General features: G+C 40.4%; 1 protein-coding gene across 1 annotated transcript in view; it reads left to right on the forward strand.

Moving 5' to 3' along the window:
• The window catches only part of LOC130161190 (sodium/hydrogen exchanger 9-like), a 59036-nt gene extending 39932 nt beyond the window's left edge, over positions 1-19104 (forward strand). The window contains exons 13-16 of the mRNA XM_056364258.1: positions 7839-7887; positions 9454-9509; positions 14803-14908; positions 15699-19104. Coding sequence (XP_056220233.1) covers positions 7839-7887; positions 9454-9509; positions 14803-14908; positions 15699-15863 — 376 coding nt within the window. The 3' untranslated portion in view covers positions 15864-19104. The remainder of the gene's footprint in view (positions 1-7838; positions 7888-9453; positions 9510-14802; positions 14909-15698) is intronic.
• Positions 19105-20787: the final 1683 nt, after the last annotated feature.

Raw genomic sequence — 20787 nt, forward strand, 5'->3', positions numbered from 1 at the left:
TTATTCGCATGCCAGTAGTGAAAGTTTGACTGGGGCCAAGCTTGTCAGTTGTGAATATATCTGCCTGGTAACATATTTGTCAAAGGTAATGTTATTTTTCCATAAGGGCAGTCAATCTGCACTACCAAAACTAGTGGTTGCGGGTCTTTCTCCAAAAGTAAATAACTCCCATTCCTGTGAGTAAACGGGGAAGCTAAGAGACACTTATGTCTATAAAAGCTAAGCATTTTTCACATTTATTTTTCATCTTAAAAAGCATCTTGGTATAAAAAATGGAAATAAAGCAATGACTTATTTTCTGATTTTAAGTTTAATGTGCATTAAAGAAAGTGTAGCATTGAATTCAATGTGTGTTAAAGAAAATTTAAAGAAACATTTTTTTAATACACATTGAATTCAGTTTTGAGTCTGGATGTTAAATTTCATCATCCTGGTCAGTGACTGTTATCCAAAGGATTCTTGCCATGCCCCATATCCCGCTAATTCCGCTAGACTAAATTTAGGCCGTTTCCCTTTGTCATGCTGAGACATCCAGGTGAACCTTGTGAGAAGGGAAATGAATTCTGTGTGATAATAATATCTTTGGCTCCCACAGCCCTCTCTGCTCCCAACTGTCCATGGCTAGCCACAGGGGATCCAGCTGGCTCAAATGCTAAAAGACTCCCTTACTGCTAAACTGACACTGCTTGAAACGCTGATGTCTGTCAGCTTCCATGGCAGTTGACACAGTGAGAAAGAGTGTGTGTGTGTGTGTGTGTGTGTGTGTGTGTGAGAGAGAGAGAGAGAGAGAGAGACTGAGAAAGAGATATTATAAAGTAATATTGCCCATTCTTTTTCTTGTTCACTTTTTATCATACTGCATATGTAGCACAGGAGGATCCTGATACAGTAATGAAATGATAAACAAGAAAAAACTAATCGGTAGCTAAAAGTAGGAAAGTATGCTCCATACCTTGTTGATCTAAAGTACTGCTTCTATGATACTGAGATAAAAGTATTGGCAAATTGCTGTAAGTAGGAAGCCCGCAGCAGTTTTTATGCTTTAAACAAAGATGCAACAGGTTATTTGTGACCTTTAAGAGGAACCTTTTGGCAAATTTTGTTACCTTCGGACAGAGCAGAGCTAGCTGTTTTCCCCTGTTCCCAGGCTTTATGCCAAACTAAGCTAGCTGCTAGCTGTATATTTTGAGTACAGATGAGTGGTATTGATCTTCTCATCTAATGCTCATTAAAGTGTATTGTATGTCCCAAAATGTCCAACTTTTTCTCTAAGATACTTTGTACATATTAACATGAATAATGAATTAATAACCACGTGTTCACTGAAAGAATGGAACTCATGCTTGTTTATTTACACCCTTTCTTTCAGTCAGGGCAGTTCACACCAAGAACAGTAACTATAACTATACCGATGTGAATATCCACACTGATGAATGATAATTTTCTGTAAACCACTGATTCTGAGGGCTATTGCATCCAAGATGTCCTTAGATGTTAGCGTCTCTACAAATACTGTTTGTTTTATCAAGTACAGGTGGGGTTTTTGAACCTCAGTTATGACTCTCTAATGTCATGTGCCATGTTGAATGGTGCCATAGTGTATTGACCAAGTAACATTCTTTTTTTTTTCTTTCTTTTTGGCAATGTTTCTATCTTTCATCAAATCGCTCTGAAAGTGATTCCAGCAATATCATTCACCACTGACTCCGCCATCCACTAGAATTAGAACGATTTTTAAAATGATATATTTATAGTTCTAATTCTTTATGTGGAAGGCACTTTAACATTAGTCCTGGCAAAAGAAAAAAGTACTTACTTTAGCTTTTTAGAGTAAATTTTGAATTCAGGATCATTATTGTTAATCACTTGCCTTTGTGCTGCCGTATTATCATGTTTATGTAACTGAAGGAATTTAATACATTTCATATTAATATATATTCATATTAAGTCCATAATTACAGTGAAAATGTTATAACTTTTACACAGTTTGTGAGTAGTTGGCTTCGAGACTTTCTGCAATATCCAAGTTGGCATTATATATCCATAGTTATTTCTATCCATTATTGTTCTGTGACTCAGTTGAAACAACAGAAATTATAACATGATATTTGGACATCTGTTGAGTGGGTGATTGTTCATCAGTGTGCAATGTGGCAGAAAATTTAAAAAGTTTTGTCTGGTTAGATGAGATATGTACCAATAAACTTTATCTCTTGGACAATGAGCCGTGCACTTATGTAAATGTTGTACACAGCCCGCTGCAAACATGCACAGATTAATGCTCGACTAATATCACTGATACACATGCATCTGACACACACTCTTGTACAAATATTCACACTCACACAGACACACACACACACACTACTCTGCCAATTTTATTTTTACACCAGCTCAAGTGATGTGAAATTTGGGTTAAAGCTGCAGAGAAAGTGGGATTCTCGCTCTAGGTTTCAGTAGACTGACCTAAATACTGCCGTCAGAGACTTGGCCATATATGGATTGTTCTTTCATAACACTGCAGTAATAGGAATGGAAGCTGATGTTGTATTGTTCTTTGTTTTATCTCCTCATCCACTGCAGAGTTGTAACACTGAGAGATGCAGGGCTCAGAGCAACTCATGCATGACAACTCATATGCAGTTATGTGTTATGACCTAAAATTTACATCCAGTGTAAATATAGAATACTAACAATATATAATAGTACATCATTTTCCCCTCTTATAATGTGAATGTGATTAACCTCCTAAGACCCGAACTCTATTCTTTGCTATTTAGGCTGATTAGGACCTGAGAAAAATGATGTCCACATATGAGGACATTAGTTTTAAATTTCGATTACTGAGTGGCAGTATAATATCCTCATATGTGGTCACCAGGCCCTTGTTGAGAAAAAGTTAGTATTGTGGTCTAGAGAACCCAAAATGTGAGGTCCACATATGTGGACGGCAGGTCCTAGGAGGTTAAAATGCAACGCTACAAGATTCTGGGATTGTAATTATTATTTGCCTGGGGTTAAAGGTATTAACAATTAACTGTTCAAATATATGAAAGTTTCATACATGGTGGAAGTTAAGACCTTTTCACACGGCATAGCTGTGTGTGTGTGTGTGTGTGTTTGTGTGTTTGTGGGTGTGGGTGTGGGTGTGTGTGGGTGACTGCCGTTTGCTCAGCTTTCTCATGACATTTACAAGGCAACTTTTGTTTGGAGTAAAACATTTGCAGTTTGTTATTACATAAAACAAGTTGAATGTTATGTTTCAACTAAAACCTGCTGCGACTCCCACGTTGATTGACGGCTCTTTCAGTCTGCACAACAATTCAAAATGTTTTCTGATGCTGTCAAAAGCTTGTTTGCATCAGTGATATTTCTAAATAAAACAGTCAAGCAGGCAAATAATTAGTTATGATAAAAGAATTTTAAAAAATGCAAAATTTTATAATTAAAACTATTCAGTTACATATTCAAATATGGTTGTAATTTATATGAAAATAACAGGTTGTTCCTTTAAAATCATCCGTCTCAACAGTTTGGATGAGAGCTAGTGCCACTGTAACTTTTCACTCAATACACTGAGATCTTACAGCCACTGCCACAGTCACTGCAGAAAATATCTGCATTGTGTTTTTCTTTTTTTTTTTTTTTAACACCACTGCTTGTGTTACTTGGGCCAGACCACATTCTGATCTTCACCAACAACATCCTCAATATAAAAATTATACACTTCCTGTGTGCTTTTGGTGACATGACATTTGAAATCCATTGCATAGCTGAAAAAGTGTAGACAAATTCATATCATAGCATCTGTCCACCTCTATGTGCCATGCTTTGTCCCTTATTTGTGAGTGTGTGTGTGACTGATCATATCAATGCTAGTTCCAAAGTCAGCTCTCCGTTGTGAAGAGTGTACACTGTTGAATGTGGAACCCATGTGTCCCTGGTGAGATGAACAACCAAATGGGATTTGCAAAACAGGAAACTGGAAAGATGACTTACAGCTTTCTTCTTGTCCAAATTCACAGTACAGAGCAAACACAGTCCCTGTGAGACACTGACTCTCTTTGTCTCTGTGCTCCTCACATTTCTCTCTCATCCCCTCTCTCTCTCTCTGTGTCAGAACATCAAGAGAAGGAAATAGCACAGAGTGAGCACAGCAGAGGGGAGGGGTGGCGTAACTTAATTTACCCTCCCTGTTGAGTATATATGCTACTTGAGTACTTGAACTCAAGAAGAATCTCATCCCAGTGTTTATTAACCAGTGCTGCTAATCACTTCCAGTGGATATTCTCTCCTCCCAGGGAAATGATTGCAAGGGAAATGTTTTGCCCGAATGTAAACGTAATTAACTACTACTCACAGTCTTCCTCCGAGGTAAGAAGATATATTATAAACGAGCCTTATGCGCAAAGTAGTTGACGTCCTGTGATGTTGCAATGTCTTCTATCCTGAGGACTCATGTTCGGCGTGCCTGCAGCACAGCCAGCACAGCTTTATCAGCCCGCTGCTGTCAGACCTACTGATAACAAAACTACAGGGACACAGGCGCACACACACATATATGCACACACACATACTGCATCACTGCTCAAGGCCGAGATATTGTGCTCTCCGTATTTCCTGAGGTATAGTGGAAATATTAGCTTATAAGGAGGTGTTTAAGGGTCCGTGTGGGTTCTTTCTGCGTCCGTGTGTGTGTGTTGTCATCGTACTTAAAAACACAATAACCTCACAACGCGTTCGTATTAATAGCAACGTTTCCCAAAAGCCAGGATGAGTCGTCAGTGAAGGCCCCGTGCAAAGCGCTATGTCATCCTGGAATGTGTCCAGAGATATTTTAGTCACAGTGGAGCTCAACACAAGACGGTGGAGATAATATCAGCACAGAAAGAGCCCCACTAACAGAGAAGGGAAGCATAGACTTTGGTTTTGGGGGCTGCGGATGACTGGTAGCAGCCACAACTCAGTCTTACAATCTTGCCAGATTCCAGGAGATTGAGTTGCTCCATTGTGTATTCTGTTTTTATTGCATGGGATGTGATTTCCTTACAGAATAGGGGACTCCACCTCATTATGGGAAGTAACTGGGCCATGGGAAGATCACATACTCCTGTGGAGACTCATCACAGAAGTATCTGTGACTCAGCTATTGTGTTGGCCCTCATTTCCTTCATTTGATACAAATTCATGCAAAGATTACAGACCGTCCCTACACTCTGTTGTAGTTCCTTTCCTCTTGCAGCGTGTGCCTCTGGCTGTCCACTCTCACTCGTTTGCAGATTTACTCATGTGAACTCGCGGTTACAGGGTAGTCCGTTTAGTTTGGACGTGATTTGTCTTTGTTGAATGTCAGTGTGCGGCACACAAGCGCAACAGTGCACAGGGGTCACATCAATTTAAAAGTGCAAGATTGCGAGAGCAGGGCTGGCTGACAGCAAAATATTTTTTCCCCAAGACACAAAGCAGGCCGTCGTCCTACTCACAAATACACCCACACCCCCCCCCCCCCCCCCCCCCCGCCGCCGCCGCCTCGTTATCTCTTTGTTCCTCTCATCACATCAGCGCTGAGAGAGACTGCCACTCTCTTCTATTCTCTTTTATGTCTTTTTCTCTGTCTGTCTCTGGCTGTCTTGTCTTGTCTCCTAGTCAATCTCTCACTCATACACTCACAAACTCACTGTCTCTCCCTCTCACACACATTCACTAGCAGCACTGACTCATTCTGTCACTCTCATGTCACCACAGACTGTCCTCCATCACATTCAGGTATTGGAAGTCACTGTTTTTTTTTTTTTTGCTCTCTTCGCCCTATTCTTTTTTGCTCTACCATCAGCTTCTGTTCCCTTTTCCTTGCTCTTTCCTTCACACCTTATCTGTCCTTTCCTCTTTCTATCAGCTTAGCTCAGTGACAGAGCCTGTCACCCCGGAATGTATCCTGCCAGCTGAAGGATGATGTGTAATGTGCAATGCAGGCCGTTTGTGCCTGTCACAGCTTGCCCCATCCAAGAGTTTTTCCGATAACACTTTTGTGCTACACCGAAACCAACTTGCTCCAGCGTAGACCCAGAGAAACCTTGCATATTAAAAGACAGATCTCAAGCATTCCTGTGCAATTTCAGCACAATTTCAACCTCAGTGCCTCTTTCCTACTGTTCTGGCAAGAAGAATAGATCCATGTGGTGGGCAGCAAATAAAGAGAGAATCTGGGAGATGGTGTTAGGAGGAAACAAAGAACCAGAATTAAGAGGAGGTAGGAGGTGATGAAGACAGGAAGATCATGATTTAAAAAAAAAAAAAAAAAAAGTGAGAGAAATGAAGAGAGAGAGACTTGGATTAAGTGGAAGATGGCTGCAAAAGGGGATAGGACAGAGAAGATGTTGAAGAACAGGAAATATATATAACTAGGGAAAGAAAGAGACAAAGATAGATGGGGTTAAGATGAATGTTGCTGTGTGGGAAGCTTGAAGGAAAAAACAGGATGAAAACGAGTAAATAGAGGAAGGAGACGGGGAGAGATAGTGAAAGCCAACTGGGAGAAATGGCTCAGTGATGGATGTGTCAGGATTCAAATCAAATTGATTGATGAGTACAATCATGTCCAAGATGTTTTCTTCCAGACTATTTCAGAGGACAGGACCTGTGCAGCCTCTTTTCATAATGTATACAAAACCGACTGAAGACCAAACTGAAATGTGAGGAGCAAGTAACAACAGGAGCAATGATAAGGAAGGGAGGAACTGAAACACTGTAAATATAAACACCGGTGGAAGGAGAGAGAGAGAGAGAGAGAGAGAGCGATTGTGGAGGGAATGCAGCCAAGACAAAACTCTGCACAACCCTAAGTAGTCGCAGCGCTCTTAATGCTCCGATAAGAATCTCCTCTCCGTTGTGTTATTGCAGAGGCCTCTCAGTGAAAGGCTTCGGCATCAGCACATAGAAGAGGCCTGTGTTCACGGACACATCGACAGACACACACGGTGCACAGTAACAGTGGTTGGCCGTCTCTCAAAGTGTTCTGAGCTTTGCAGCAGTAATGCAAGGCTATTAGAGTTAACAGCTGACCAGCAGGAGCCAGCACCAACAGCCATCTCGCTCCCAGCATCACTTTCCTCTATGTGAGAAATCTTGTACCCTCAGTGTACTGAATGGAGGCTGTCTGGCTGCTGTTTAACTGTAAATGATAGATTTTGGGTGATGTTCTTGGATAATACATCAGAAATTGCCGCCACGTGACTTCAGAAAAACGCTACAGCCCTCTGATCACCTTTTGACTTCAGATTCAGGGTTAAAAATGATGTGACATGTGCTCTGCTGTGTTGGAGTTCAGCACGTGTGTAGTTGCAGGGAAGGCGTGCGCACACTGAGATATAACGCCCTCGTTTTCCATGAAGCAGCTCACTAGGCTGTCACTGGCCAACGCTGAGTCACTCTGTTTCAATCCAGAGCGAGCCAGTCGGCCTCTGCTCTCAGCCCTGCTGCTGGAGCACGCCTTGCAGCAAAATGGGGTCCGCACCTCGACGGGGTAATAATTGCCGCCGCGCAGAATATCGAGCATAATTGCGGGCGCTGTTTGTCATTCATCAAAATGTTTCCTCCAGCTGACATTTTCTTGGTGTGATGTGAAAGACAAGGCTGATTTTGATGAAACTGTTTGGAAAGGTCATGTTCACACTGAGTCGAGTTTCATGCTCACTATCACTGCAAAGTCACATGCAGCACCAGACTGACTGTTTGCACAGATATAGTTTCACATGTAGTGAAGGATCAAACCCTTGGGATTTGTCTTTGTCTCTTTGTCATTTGTTTGTATTGAGTCAGGTTTCTTTGATTTTCTACAGAATTGGGGTGGATGCAGATGAACATCGTGAGGAGGACCTTTCTTTTGAGGTAAAACACTTTATTGTGTTTACTTAGTAATCCATATTTTATCTGCTCTATTTATTCCTGCAGTCTGTGTCCCTTTTGGCACTGAAATGTATTTTAATCTTAACTGTGCAGTAACACAATGTCAGCACCATCAGCTTCCATCTGCAGGAACACATACAAAATGTGATGTACAGATACCTCTGTCCGACAGCGTAATAAGCAACTACCTGTGGAAATTGTAAATAATTTAAATTATCTCACATGTTGCAAAATAATTTGTAAAAAAAAATTTAAAAAAAAATGTTATGGAACATTTCATGTATATAAGCAGCTAAGCAAATAGCTAACAGGATTTCCTTCACTGTGACTGTATGTGGTTTGCTGCCTCCATTCAGCTGCTCTGCGTTGCATAGCCTAGTTGTTGTGCAGGTATTTCTCATCAATCCCATTTAGAATGTTGAGCATTAGTGTTACTGTATTGATGTATTAGACAGTCAGTCGGGTTTTTTTTTTTTTTTTTTGTGGACTAGTAGTCCTAATGGTCTAAGAGTTTTATATGACTTGGATTAGGTATACAGGGGATCAATTCTTCATGAAAAGCCATTGCCAGTATACATTAATCTTTAAAAATGAGCAGCTAATTTAAAAACAACATGTAGAGAGAAATCACAGATGCAAATAGAAAACATCTCACTAAAGTTCAAACTTATGCCACAATCACTAATAAATTGAATTTAATGATAATATCTTTATAGCCAAATAAGTTGCACATACAGACCCACAATCTGAGGCATAGGCTGTTGGTAGAGTTTTTGCCCATTCTGTATATTACAGGGATTTACAGTATTTCCTGCCATCCTTGCCTATTGGCACATAATAAGCTTCTACCCTTTAATCTTGGCTCTGTTGTTTATTTTAACACTGTATGACATCAAAGTGAAGAAGAGGTTCAGGAGGAGGAAATGCACTTTTGCTTCCTGCTAAATGACAGTGTGTAGCACATCCTTGCCAGCACAGAGGCCTTCTGAGTGTGCCTTTTTGTTGTGCAGGTACGTCCACCCACACGCACCCCTCCCACCCTACCAGCACTGCTTCCCATCAGCTCTCCATCCCCTCTCTTTCATCTTCTTATATGGCCTCACTCTTATCTGCACACTGTGAAAGGGACATGGTCTGGCCAGCTCCCTGGCGTTATGAGGCCAGAGGGGCAGACAGAATAGACAGCGTCGCCCATAAGGCTGGAGGACGATCCCAATGGAGAGGTGAGGCCGAGCTCCAGGGCTCTTTCTTATGGAAATGGCTAAATGTAACCTTGCCCAGAGTGTGAGTCCACAGAGGGACAGCTAGGGGCGTGTTCTTACTGTAGCGGGAAGGGATCTCAGGGGACTCAGCAGTTTTTGAGAACAGGATTTTCCTATATGATCACCATGCCTGAGGTCCCACTTGTTAAAGTAGAGGTCATCGGATACGGCCATGCTGACAATCTAGGGGTGCAGGTTTTCAGCATTTCCATCAGGCAGCGTATACGGCCACCCCAGAGGGTCTTTGTGTGTCAATGAGTAACAGTGGTTCTCTCATGGTCTACAGGTTGCTACAGGAAGGCCAGACACAACACCAGGCCTGTGGCACCATCTGGACTACAAGTATCCTTTCACTGCTTTCTTCTCCAAAGCACTCTCACATCTTGCTCACACTCACAATGGTTAATGCACCAGTCTGGGAGTAGCATTATATAAAGAGGACAAATACAGGAGAAATAGCAGACTACTTTATTTCAGGGAACGTGAAGAAAAGACCCTTATGTACTGTGATGGCAGAACAAACAGGAAGTTCATGAACTGCTTTTGGTGGGTGGTCTGCTAGCACCTATTCACTATGTGTGTGTGTGTGTGTGTGCGTGCACGTGCAATTTTGGAGCATGAAATATACATTCAGTCGCACCTACGTTTGCACTTTAAATGAACAGTGTGACATTTTTGGCAAATGTGTACATATTGACTTTCTTGCCAAGAGTTGGATGAGAAGATTGATACAATGTGATTAATGATTTGTGTGTTTGCTATTGACTACAGGGTGAACTGGTTTCCTGTAAGCAGAGGATGTAGTTAAATCATTTGGCAGTAAGGAAACAGTCATGTCATCTGCGGTGGAATTTCATGAGGACTGCATTAGGGTTTAAACTAATCTAATTTTACCACTTAATGGCCTCATGACCTAGCCCGTTGCTTTTGAAGGAGCACATAATTTTACTTTATGGACTCAATCTCCACTGCAAAACAATGAGATGCAGGCCTGATAGTGCATTCATTTAGAGTGTTCATTAAATGCATGAGTGTGTTAATGTTCTTTTTTTTTTTTTTTTTTTTTTTTTTTTTTAAGAGGAGTGCATTTAAAGTGAAATATAGGTTGCTAAAATTTGTATGATTGGAGTGTTGGTAAACTGTTAACCACTCACTGTGGATTGGAAAAGCTCCAAATGTGCAGGTTACATATCGGAGATGCTCTGTTTATGGAAAAAACATCTCTTCCTGTGACAAAAAAGCCTTGAGTCACTGCTTTTCTAAAAATAAAAATCTCAGAGTTAACCTTTTCATAGTTGTAGGTATTTATAACAGACTGTCTACTAGAATGAGAAACACGCCTCACTATGGCCTGTTCAATCATGTTAAGGCTGTCAGTTTTCTCTGACATAATAACATCACTACATTCTAATTAGGCAGAGCGGAGAAGATGAGTTTATGAGGTAATGACATCTGCATTTACAGTGCAGCAAAAAAAGTATTAAAGAACCTCGATGGTTTTGCACTTTGTGTTCTTGCAACGTGACTAAAACTAATGAATTTAATCAGAATTATGTAGATAGTATGCACAAAATATAATAAAAGGACCTTTTGTAAATGTATAGAGAATGAAAACTAAGCCTTCAACTTAAGTATGTCTGTGCAAGTTCTCATTCGTCCAGGTCATAGTTATCTCTTTCTCAGATTAAATCGAAGGCAACTGGACTTGTATTTGTCTGTGGAAGACGTTTCGCCTCTTATCCAAGCGGCTTCATCAGTTCTTATGTATTGGTCTCTCTAGTTCGTCAGACTAGTGCGGACTAGAGAGACCAATACATAAGAACTGATGAAGCCGCTTGGATAAGAGGCGAAACGTCTTCCACAGACAAATACAAGTCCAGTTGCCTTCGATTTAATCTGAGAAAGATTCAACTTAAGTAATTACTTTCTTCGGACAACACTGGCAGCCTTACAGCCTCAGGTTTTTTTCTGGATGTGCCTGTATATACATGGCCCCTTTAGATTTGGGGATTATCTTTCACAATGTTCCTTGTATTATGCCATTGTAAACTTAATCAAGTTAGACAAGGGGCATCTGTGAACAACTACCTTCAAGTAATTATTAGATATTGAAAGGGATATTTTCATATATTGTCATTGAGTTATACATACTCTCTGACAATATTGGTCCAGACGAGCTTAAAAAAAGAAGCAAGACAGCCATGGAGTTAATAAATGTACTAGCACGCACACAGAATTTGAGACAGTGCAAACATTAAACTTATGACATTTATGAGAGAGAGAATGAGAGAAGCTGTGAGTCGGATAAAAGGCAAGGTCCTGGCCAATGTTTCCTATTGATGGAGGGGAAAAAACAGTATTATTAAGATGCTTTGATGTGGACCAGGTGAGAGGAGTCTCAGTCTGGATCCAACTGCCAGATAATTGAGCTTCAACTTGGCTTGCTGGTGTCTCCTAAAGGCATACTGCTGCTTCCTTAACCATTTCCCTGTCAGCCTGGCTTTCAGGCTCATTGGGATGAACATTTTATTCTTATGCACTGATTTTGACAGACATCAAAATGACGGACATTTTGGCCTGTTTGATCCCTCCTGCTGAAGTGGTTTGCAGAATGTGGTTTTCTGGGCTGGAAAGCGATGTTTTTGTTCTGACTCTGGAATACCAGAGGCCACCCATATTTAAGAGACCTGGGGTGGCTGCATTATGCGGTTGGCTGGGTCTTGGGAGTCCATGGCGTGACTTGAGTCAAGTCAATTTGTTACCTATATTTATGGTATTATATAATATACCACAATAGTAAGACATAAACAATACTAAATAAAAAGTAACAGAAGGAGTAAATATGTGTTGCTGACATTTGGATGTAGAAGTATCCATTGTTTAGTACTGCTTCTTTGACGGTTGTTTTATTGTATGCGTGATATTGTTGGACATTTAATGCAACATTTTATGGTTGTAGCTAGTCAGTGAAGCTAATTTTACTCAATTTATATACTGTTGGGTGGTTTAATCATATCATATCTGTCATATGTTTTGCAAGTAAGATCTGAATAATAAGATACTACTAACTACAGCTGTCGTATGAATGTAGCTAGTAGTAAAATTTAGCAGTGATAAAACCAGTCCAGTCTAGCCTGGTAAAAAATATTGGTTTACCACCACCTCCAAAACTCACTTTTTTACGTTTGTTTAATCCGTACAAAAAATGAAGTGTGAAAACTCCAAGTTGTGGTTTTACGCCAGACTATTTCTTGGTGTCTGTGCTGGTTTCCTGGCGAACTCACAGTGATGACGAGACTTCTGGATATCACTGCATGCTGGAGACAGTCCATGATCCTTTTTGTTCTTGATTTTGATATTCTCTGTTTTTAGTAGTATACAGTATGTTCTTACTTCCACTTCATCTCTCTCTCTCTCTCTCTCTCTCTCTCTCTCTCTTCCTTATGATATATATATATGTATATATATATATATGTGTGTGTATATATATATATATATATATGTGTGTGTGTATATATATGTCATAAGGAAGTGCTCAAAGTATAAATACCTCAGGACTCTATTGAAGTACTTCAGTCGAGTAAATGTACTGATGAGAGGACAGGAGAAGGTGACGTGTCGGACATGAAGGGAGGACATTATGCTTGCTGCAATGGTGGCTGAAGCAGCAGTCGGGCCTCTACCCCCCACACTACTACTCAGCACCTTTTCCAACACACACACACTCACTCTGCACCATTTTGGACCAGAAAGCAGCTCTAGCAGTTATAATTACCATCGCTGTCTAGTATTATACCCGCGTGGAGGACACTGCAAACAGCACAACTCACACCTGTGGGTCCCAAGGAAGTCATTATTCCCCCCTTTTCTACCTCCTCACCCTCTACCCTCTTTTTTTATTTCTTCTCTTCTCTGTCCCTCATTTGAAAGATTTATAAATAAATCCTGTTAGTTGTGGCCATAATTCCTACCTCTTGCATATTGCTGATAACAGCGCCAGAATGTAAGAATTGCCGCCAAATAACATATTAGATAATTTTCTTCTTTTTTGTGTTTTGTACTTGCAGCAGGGGATTGTGCACTTGTGTGCTACCTCTAAGTCCCACATTATTCATGAAAGGATCTAAGGTACAAAGGTTGCTTTTTCTAGAAATGATACCATTGATGAAGTATTGCTTTGTCTTTCTCCAAGGCAAAAGCAAAGTACGAACTTTCAGAAGGGCAATTATTAATCTGAATTTTTTTTAGCTAGTGTGCTGTCATTTTTTAAGGGTCTGTAATAGAGAAGACACGTAATCAAGTGTTTTACAAGACCATCTGTTAGAAAGCCATTGTATGTTGAAATCTGTCCCAGAAAGAGGTGTTAGTGGGTGTATAATATGTCATTGTTATTATCAAGCGACTACATTGCATCACGGGTGTTTGTTGATTTGAGCCCACAACACCTCCAGAGGATTTTCACTGAAACGTCTGGCAATTCAAAAACACCCCCCTTCTAACTCCTGCTCTCAACACTGAGCAGAAATATCCTTGCCTGTACCATTTTATATCATCACTTAAACACATTTATAAACCATTTCTGACCTTGCCTCTGGTTTCAATCAAGTGGAAGTCTGACCCAGCTTGCCTGAAACAAGATAACACCCCATTTGATACCTTTTTTTCTGTGAGTAAATTATTTTTATCTCTATCTGGTCCTCTGCCAGTCTGCTCTTGTACAGCACTCCCTCCTGGAAAGTCTTTTTTTTTTCTTCTTTTTTTTTATAGCATTGGACCTTTTATGACAGCAAGAACTGGTAGATGTATATAAAGAATGCTAACAGCTTAGTAATCTAACAAAAATAGCACACGCACCTAAAGCTTGAATGACTAATATCCAGCTCTCTGCAGTATGTTGTGTTGAAAGAGGAAGGCCAATGGCATTCAATGACAGTGAGATGACTATGGCCTTACAAGGGGAATAGTATGCTTAATATAAGTGCATAGACAGTTATCATTTCAACAATATGGCATGTGGTTTCATTGTGGTGATGTCAGTGAAATCTGAAAAAGGCTGCGTCATTGTTTTGGCTCTTATTGTGCTGTGCCTTGTGGAAGTGAGTTAGTCTCTGCTGTATTTTTATCTTTTGCTTGCACAGTGAAAAGGGAACTGAAAGTCTAGTTGGAAAGGGAGTACTTGGGTGACACGTTGAATAATATGTATTATGATAATGACTGGGATCTTAAGACAGAACCAACTCTTACAGTATGTTCAAGAAAATAGCTAATGTGCCATAGTTAATTTCCCATGTCTAATATATATTTTCTGTTTAAAATATTGTGCATGTATGGATGTTTCTTACCTGCATCTCTCTAGAAAAGAGTGACTCACTTTAACCAATTCTTTCTAACATAATCTTCTGACCCTTCATGAACCCTCAAAATACATCAGTAAAATGCTGCAATTCCATTTTTTCCCACATAATCGCATAATGTGCTTCCTGTGAGATTTGTGCTTTGGTGCTGCTAAAATTATCATTGGTGGTCTGAGGCCATATTCGTAAAAGGCGAAAAACAAGACATTTTTCTCCCTGCAGTTTGTCATTGACACTTGATACTTGCACACCTTTGCCACCATGCCTTAGCGAGGTCAAAGATATCTAAAACCGCTGCTAACACATTGTGGCCCTCCACTGACCGACTCGCTGCCACAGTGGTGTGGAGCATTAGCCAGACTCTTCGGCAGTCCACGTGTCCAAGAGGTAAGACTTCTCTTGTGTTACTACATACTGTAAATATATAGAGGATAGCAGTGGCGGCTGCTGGTCTTATAATGAGGGGAAGCTCATTTTCGGCCAACATCATAAAATGTGTCCATTTATTTATATGTAAATTCGCAGAGTGACAGAAGAGAGTCACCAAACACAACGCTTGTCGTTTTTAACAAAGACAAAGTAGCTGAGGATCAGTAACGTCTCCAGATCAACTCCGAACAACGGAATGAAAAACTTGAAAACTGCTCCGATGGATGCTTATACTTCAAAATCGCTGATTCGCTCATTTCGCTGTCAATCAAAAAGGGACTCAGCCTCAGACAGATCATCCAATCATCATGCAGAAGCTGAGCGTCCGGGCCAGCCCACTGTCCCATAGACCCCCAGAGACGCTGAGCGTCCGATGGGCGGGACAAAGCCCAGCATTTATCCAATGACCGTCTAGTTTCGCTGCAGTGTAACAACCCACTCTATGCTTCCCCATTGAAGTCAGTATACGCTCGGCCTCTACACCGTGTAAAGCTCTGTGGCGCTGCAGGGATGAATGAGAAGAAGTCGTGTCGGTTACCTGTGATAAGTAGCTGATTCTGAACAAAAGAAGAACGTGTTCTAGCGCATATTTACTCAATGAAATGTACACACAACAGTACATATTTGACCACTTATTTTGTTGACATTTTAGGGGAAGCTGAGCTTCCCTTGCAGTCTTAGAGCAATCGCCACTGGAGGATAGAAAGAAATTATAGTTGTCAATCATGATTTGCCACTTGCTTTTAAGGATGAGGAGCAGCTCTGTGAGACTGATCCAGATGACTCCATCTTCCATTTGGAGAAAACAGAGAAAGAGCTTGTAGGAAGGGATTCTGGATCTGAACACCAGGAAGACCTAGTTGAGGGAGACCTGGGCCTTGGCACTGCTCCAGCTCTCACCAGTGAGGCCTGAGGCTCCAGGAGTTACCTCTAACCCCAGCTTATCAGCCCCTGCTGCCCTGAGGCGAAGGCCTTGCTTCCCACAGTGAATGGGGTCACTGGGCAGGGCATCTGAGAGGAGCCAACTGGGAATCCGAGTTACAGTGGCTCCCAAAAGTCATGCACCCCCACCCCCCACTCCCTTGTGCTGACATGTATGCAAACGCCCACACACAGGGAGTTAAAACAATTACAAGAGCCATTGCTTTTCCTATAGCAAATCTCAGCTCAGATATTTGTGTCGGGTCTAATCCCCACTGTAGTGAGGGAAATTGAACGTTTTAGCCACTTGCTAGCATTAAATACATGGCTTTGCTCAGCATGCACTGCTCAAATACTGAGCTCCATTGACTATTTCTACCTGTTCTGGGAGCAACAAATTCATCAGAGAATGGATGGGGTTCATTTGAAAAGAGTCTGGGTCCGTACACTTACTGCCAGCTTAACCTATGGCCTTCAGTACCCCACTGCTGGTATTTGGAAAGGTTCAGCAAAATCTGGCTAAAGAAGATCCTTCTCTTCTGCCCAGCACAACAAGGATAACGCTGTGGATCATTCCCAGAACCACCCTCCCCGCTCACCTCTCTGAGACATCTTACACAAGCTAAGGATGCAGATAAAAGGGATTTATAAGATGTTGCAATGTGGCACCAAAAGCTCCCACTTATCCAAACAAAGTAAGGACATTCTCCCTGCAGTCAGCCCTGTAATGCTGACTGCAGGGAGACTGTCGGTCGTAGATATGACTGACTGGGTCCTTAACCCACGACCCCCTTTTTAGCTTATGTGTCCCTCTGCATACTGGGTAGTGATCCACTGCTGTTGATATAGCTGACCCCAGACAGCGAGGAGCAGCTCTTATCTCCTATATATATCTGCCATTCAAGAGAGTTCAGACAGGCAAAGTGCAGGTAGCAAAACTCCAGGTTCATTATGAGATCTATAAAGAGAGACTTGGCTTCTTTAAGGTGGAACTAAAAAGGGCAAGGTGATCCTTTTTCTTTGAGATTGTTAACAAAAATAACAGATAAAATTCTAAGGATAAGACAAACAGTTTGTAACTCCATCTTGGGCAAAATGACATCTGTGCCTCTGCATTAGACTACTCCAGTTACTTTGGCACATTTTCACCCTCTAGATTATGCAGCCTTGACAGAAATTGTTCAACAGCTTAGGTCTGGTACCTGCTGCCTTGACACTCTAGCTTTTTTAAAATATGTTTTTAACTGCATAGCCTCAATTGTACTACAGATAGTCAATAGTTCTCTCTAAGGCCTTTTTTCAAGGTCCCTGAAGACCACAGTTATTTAACATCTTTTATAAAAATCCAATCTGGATGCCTTAGTAATAAATAACTATAGGCCCATACCAAATGTGCCATAGTAAAGATTATTGAAAGGCTGGTCTTTAGAAACTAAAGCTTTCCCTGGTGCAAAAGAATTTCTTTACTGCTTTTCAGTCATGATACTCACATTACAGCACAGAGACTGCATTTGTTCAAGTTCTAAATGCCATTCATCTGAGGGTGTCAAAAGTTGAGTTTTGGAAAAGTGGTTGGGACTTTCTGGCACTGTGTTAAATTGGTTCATATCATATTTACAAGATAGGGCCTACTTTGGGTCAACTGGTAATTATGAATCGGAGCTAACAAAAATCACGTGGAGTTCCTCAAGGGTCCATTCTCGGGCCTCTTCTATTCAACATTTACAAGCTCCCCCTTGCTGAGATTATGGAAACATCTCTTACCATGATTATGCAGATGATAATTCTACATAACAGTGTCACCAGGTGACTACGGTCCCTCACATTTAAGTGCATTGAACAAACCAGTAAGTGGATGTTCCAGAATGTTGTACAACAAAAAAAACTGAAATAATTGTTTTTGGCCCCAGAGAACAAAGAAAGTCAGTGCTCACCTTGAATCCATGAAACTAAAATCTACAAATCAGCCAAAAATTTTGTAGTTATGGACTTGTACCTAAATTTCAACAGCTACATAAAAACAATTACAAAACCAGCCTACTCCCACCTGAAAAACATAGCAAGAATTAAAGGATCTGTCTAAACAAGATACAGGAAAAGGTGTTCATGTGTTTATTTTCAGCAGACTACACTATTGTAATTGTGTCTTCACAAGTCTTAGTAAAAAACCAACCAGACAGCTGCAGCTCAACAAGAGTGCTGCTGCCAGAGTCCTCATTAACACCAAGAAAGTGGAGAACATCACACCTGTCCTTAAATCACTGCACTGGCTTCCTGTGTATCAAAGGATAAATTTTAAAATCCTACCACTTGTCTGTAAAGCAGTCAGTAGTCTCAGGCTTTAATACATCTCTGATTTACTAGTACGCAATGAAGCACCCAAACCCCTCAGGTCATCTGGAACAGGTTTACTCAGTGTTCTCAGAATCCAAACCAAGTAAGGTGAAGCAACTTTTACTGTCTATGCTCTCCACTTGTGGATCAGGCTTCCTCAATACCTGAGGTCTGCTCAAACTTGTCAGCTCATTTAAATCAGAGCATAAAACATTATTGTTTGCTGTGGCTTATCAATAAATTACATTCATAACCCCTTTTTAATCTTTTAAATTTATTTTCTTGTTTTTGCTTGTTCTTATTTTAATTTTTTGTTTTTAATTCAGTTTTAATGTTTGTTAATGACTTGTTTTGAATTGCCCTGCTTTGATTGTCTTTTAAATGCAATTTTAATGTCTTATTTTCAATGCATTCCATATGCATCTCTAAAGAACCTTGAATTGCCTTGTGTCTGAATGGTACTTTATGAATAAACGTGCCTTCCCTTGATAGTCTACTAATGATTTTCTTTGCTTGTTTGCTCCAGTTTTAAGGAATTTAACAGCTGAAATAGAAATGTTAAACCTGTATAATTTAAGAGCCTCGTGTTGAAACACAACCAACAGGAAGCTGAATTTGACCTATGTGTACACAGTGTACATTTCACACAGCATGCAAAATTATAATGCAATAGTTCCAGTGAAAATGCAACATGATAAGTCGCACATTAATTAGGAGCAGAGCAGCTTCACACTACTTGGTTACATAACATCTTGGTTTAAAGCTTCAGGGAAAATTGCTCATGAACATCCACTACCATTGAACGCAACTATATTTCCCTTAATCAGCTGAAATTGTATTTCTGTGCCAGCTTTGTTTTGTTCTTCCCCAACTCCTTATTAAACTTTTATTGCACTGTTTTCTGCTACAATCCTTTTAACTGATTCAAATGTATTCCACTGAATTTATTACCACCTCATCTCCCTCCATGTCTTGCTTATCATTCTGCGCCGCACCAGAATACTTCCATATGCTTAAATATATTAACAGCAGTTGGGAAAGATGATTAGCATGTGAGGTTTCCTCTGACTTCTTTAATTATAGATTGCACTTTGGTGCTCTCTCAGTGCATCATTATAAATCTCATGGCCCCTTTCCCCTTGAGTGAAGCGGGGTTTTGTGTACTTCAGTAATCCAATTGGTGAAGGTTAGGCTTTGTGAATATGCCGACTTTTTCCCTCATGTTAATAAGGCCATTGTCCTTGAATTGAGGGCTTTCCATTTTATATTGTGAATGCATGGGTGCATCTATGGAATAATTCTCTGCTTAAACTCTTATATATACACAATGTATTTTCCTTTGCTTGTGCCGATGTTTGAATACAGTTTTGTTCTGAGCAAAAGAGAGTGAATGATCGCAACAGCCTTTCATCATGAGGCCTCAAATAGAGATGATCAGCCTTCAACCCTATGCTTAAAGGGACAGTTTTTCCAAAAATGTATTTGTAAATCTAGCTTTGATGTGATTTGCAGAAATTTCGTGCTGTAAAACGGATCATCTCAACACACTGTAACACCCTGTAATGCATTTGTCTGTGATGCTCAACATTTGAATTTGACATTTAAAAACTAAACTCCATTGTCTCTTTTCACATAAGACGGTTACCTCTGATAAACCGCAACCCTTATTTTCAGTTCCTCCTTTGAGAACTACTCACTTATGTATGCCCACCAGCTACAGCATCTATCTCCATTCAGGAGGGAGAAACTACTCATGAGATTTTACAACTAGTCTGAGTAACCTAGTTGAGGAAATTCTTACTGTCTGATCAGCTTTTCAGGTGTACTTTTTTGGCTACTTTGAGCATCACAAACTAAATGTTCTTAGCCTCTATTTTTCTGAGGGGGGATACAATGTACAAAACTCAATAAATTACAGCAAACCTGAATTGATATGATGGTTTTCATAAAAAATTCCTTTAACTTTTAGACATTTAACCATGTATTTCCCTTTTTGAGCCATTTCTCCAAAAGTTCTCAATAATTACTTCTACCAACTTAGGAAGACAGTATATCAGATCATTACGAATATTTTTACGACATGTACTTAAAGGAATTCTTCTGAGTTTTGACCACTAACCATATTTCTTCTCATGCATGAGGATGCAAGTGCACACGCATGCACATTTTTACCAATGTTTTCACAGTATTCTACAGGTTGTGATGAAGGCCCAGGAAACGTATCGATGCGCCAACAGAGGCAGGGAAGAAGAAGTATGCCAGGAAGTAATCATTGATGTGCCTTTGCAGTTGTTTGACCTCAAGGGTACACACAGTGCTTTTTGGTGAGTAACGCTGAATGTAAACATAAACTCCACAGGGCACCTTTAAGTTGTATTGCAAATAGCAAATTTATGAGATAATTCCAGCACGATGGTTCTCAAATGGTGAGGGTGGCACAGTGGTGCATAGTGCGCTGGCTGAACTAAGCTTTGAAATATCTCTTAAATATAAAGAACAAAACTATTATGAAGACTGTGTAATTAAAATAGATATTAGTAGCATAAAGCTCTGTTATTGCAATATTGATTAAATCCAGTGAC

The sequence above is a fragment of the Seriola aureovittata genome, chromosome 20, assembly GCF_021018895.1.
Source record: "Seriola aureovittata isolate HTS-2021-v1 ecotype China chromosome 20, ASM2101889v1, whole genome shotgun sequence".
In the NCBI taxonomy this organism is placed as follows: Eukaryota; Metazoa; Chordata; class Actinopteri; order Carangiformes; family Carangidae; genus Seriola; species Seriola aureovittata.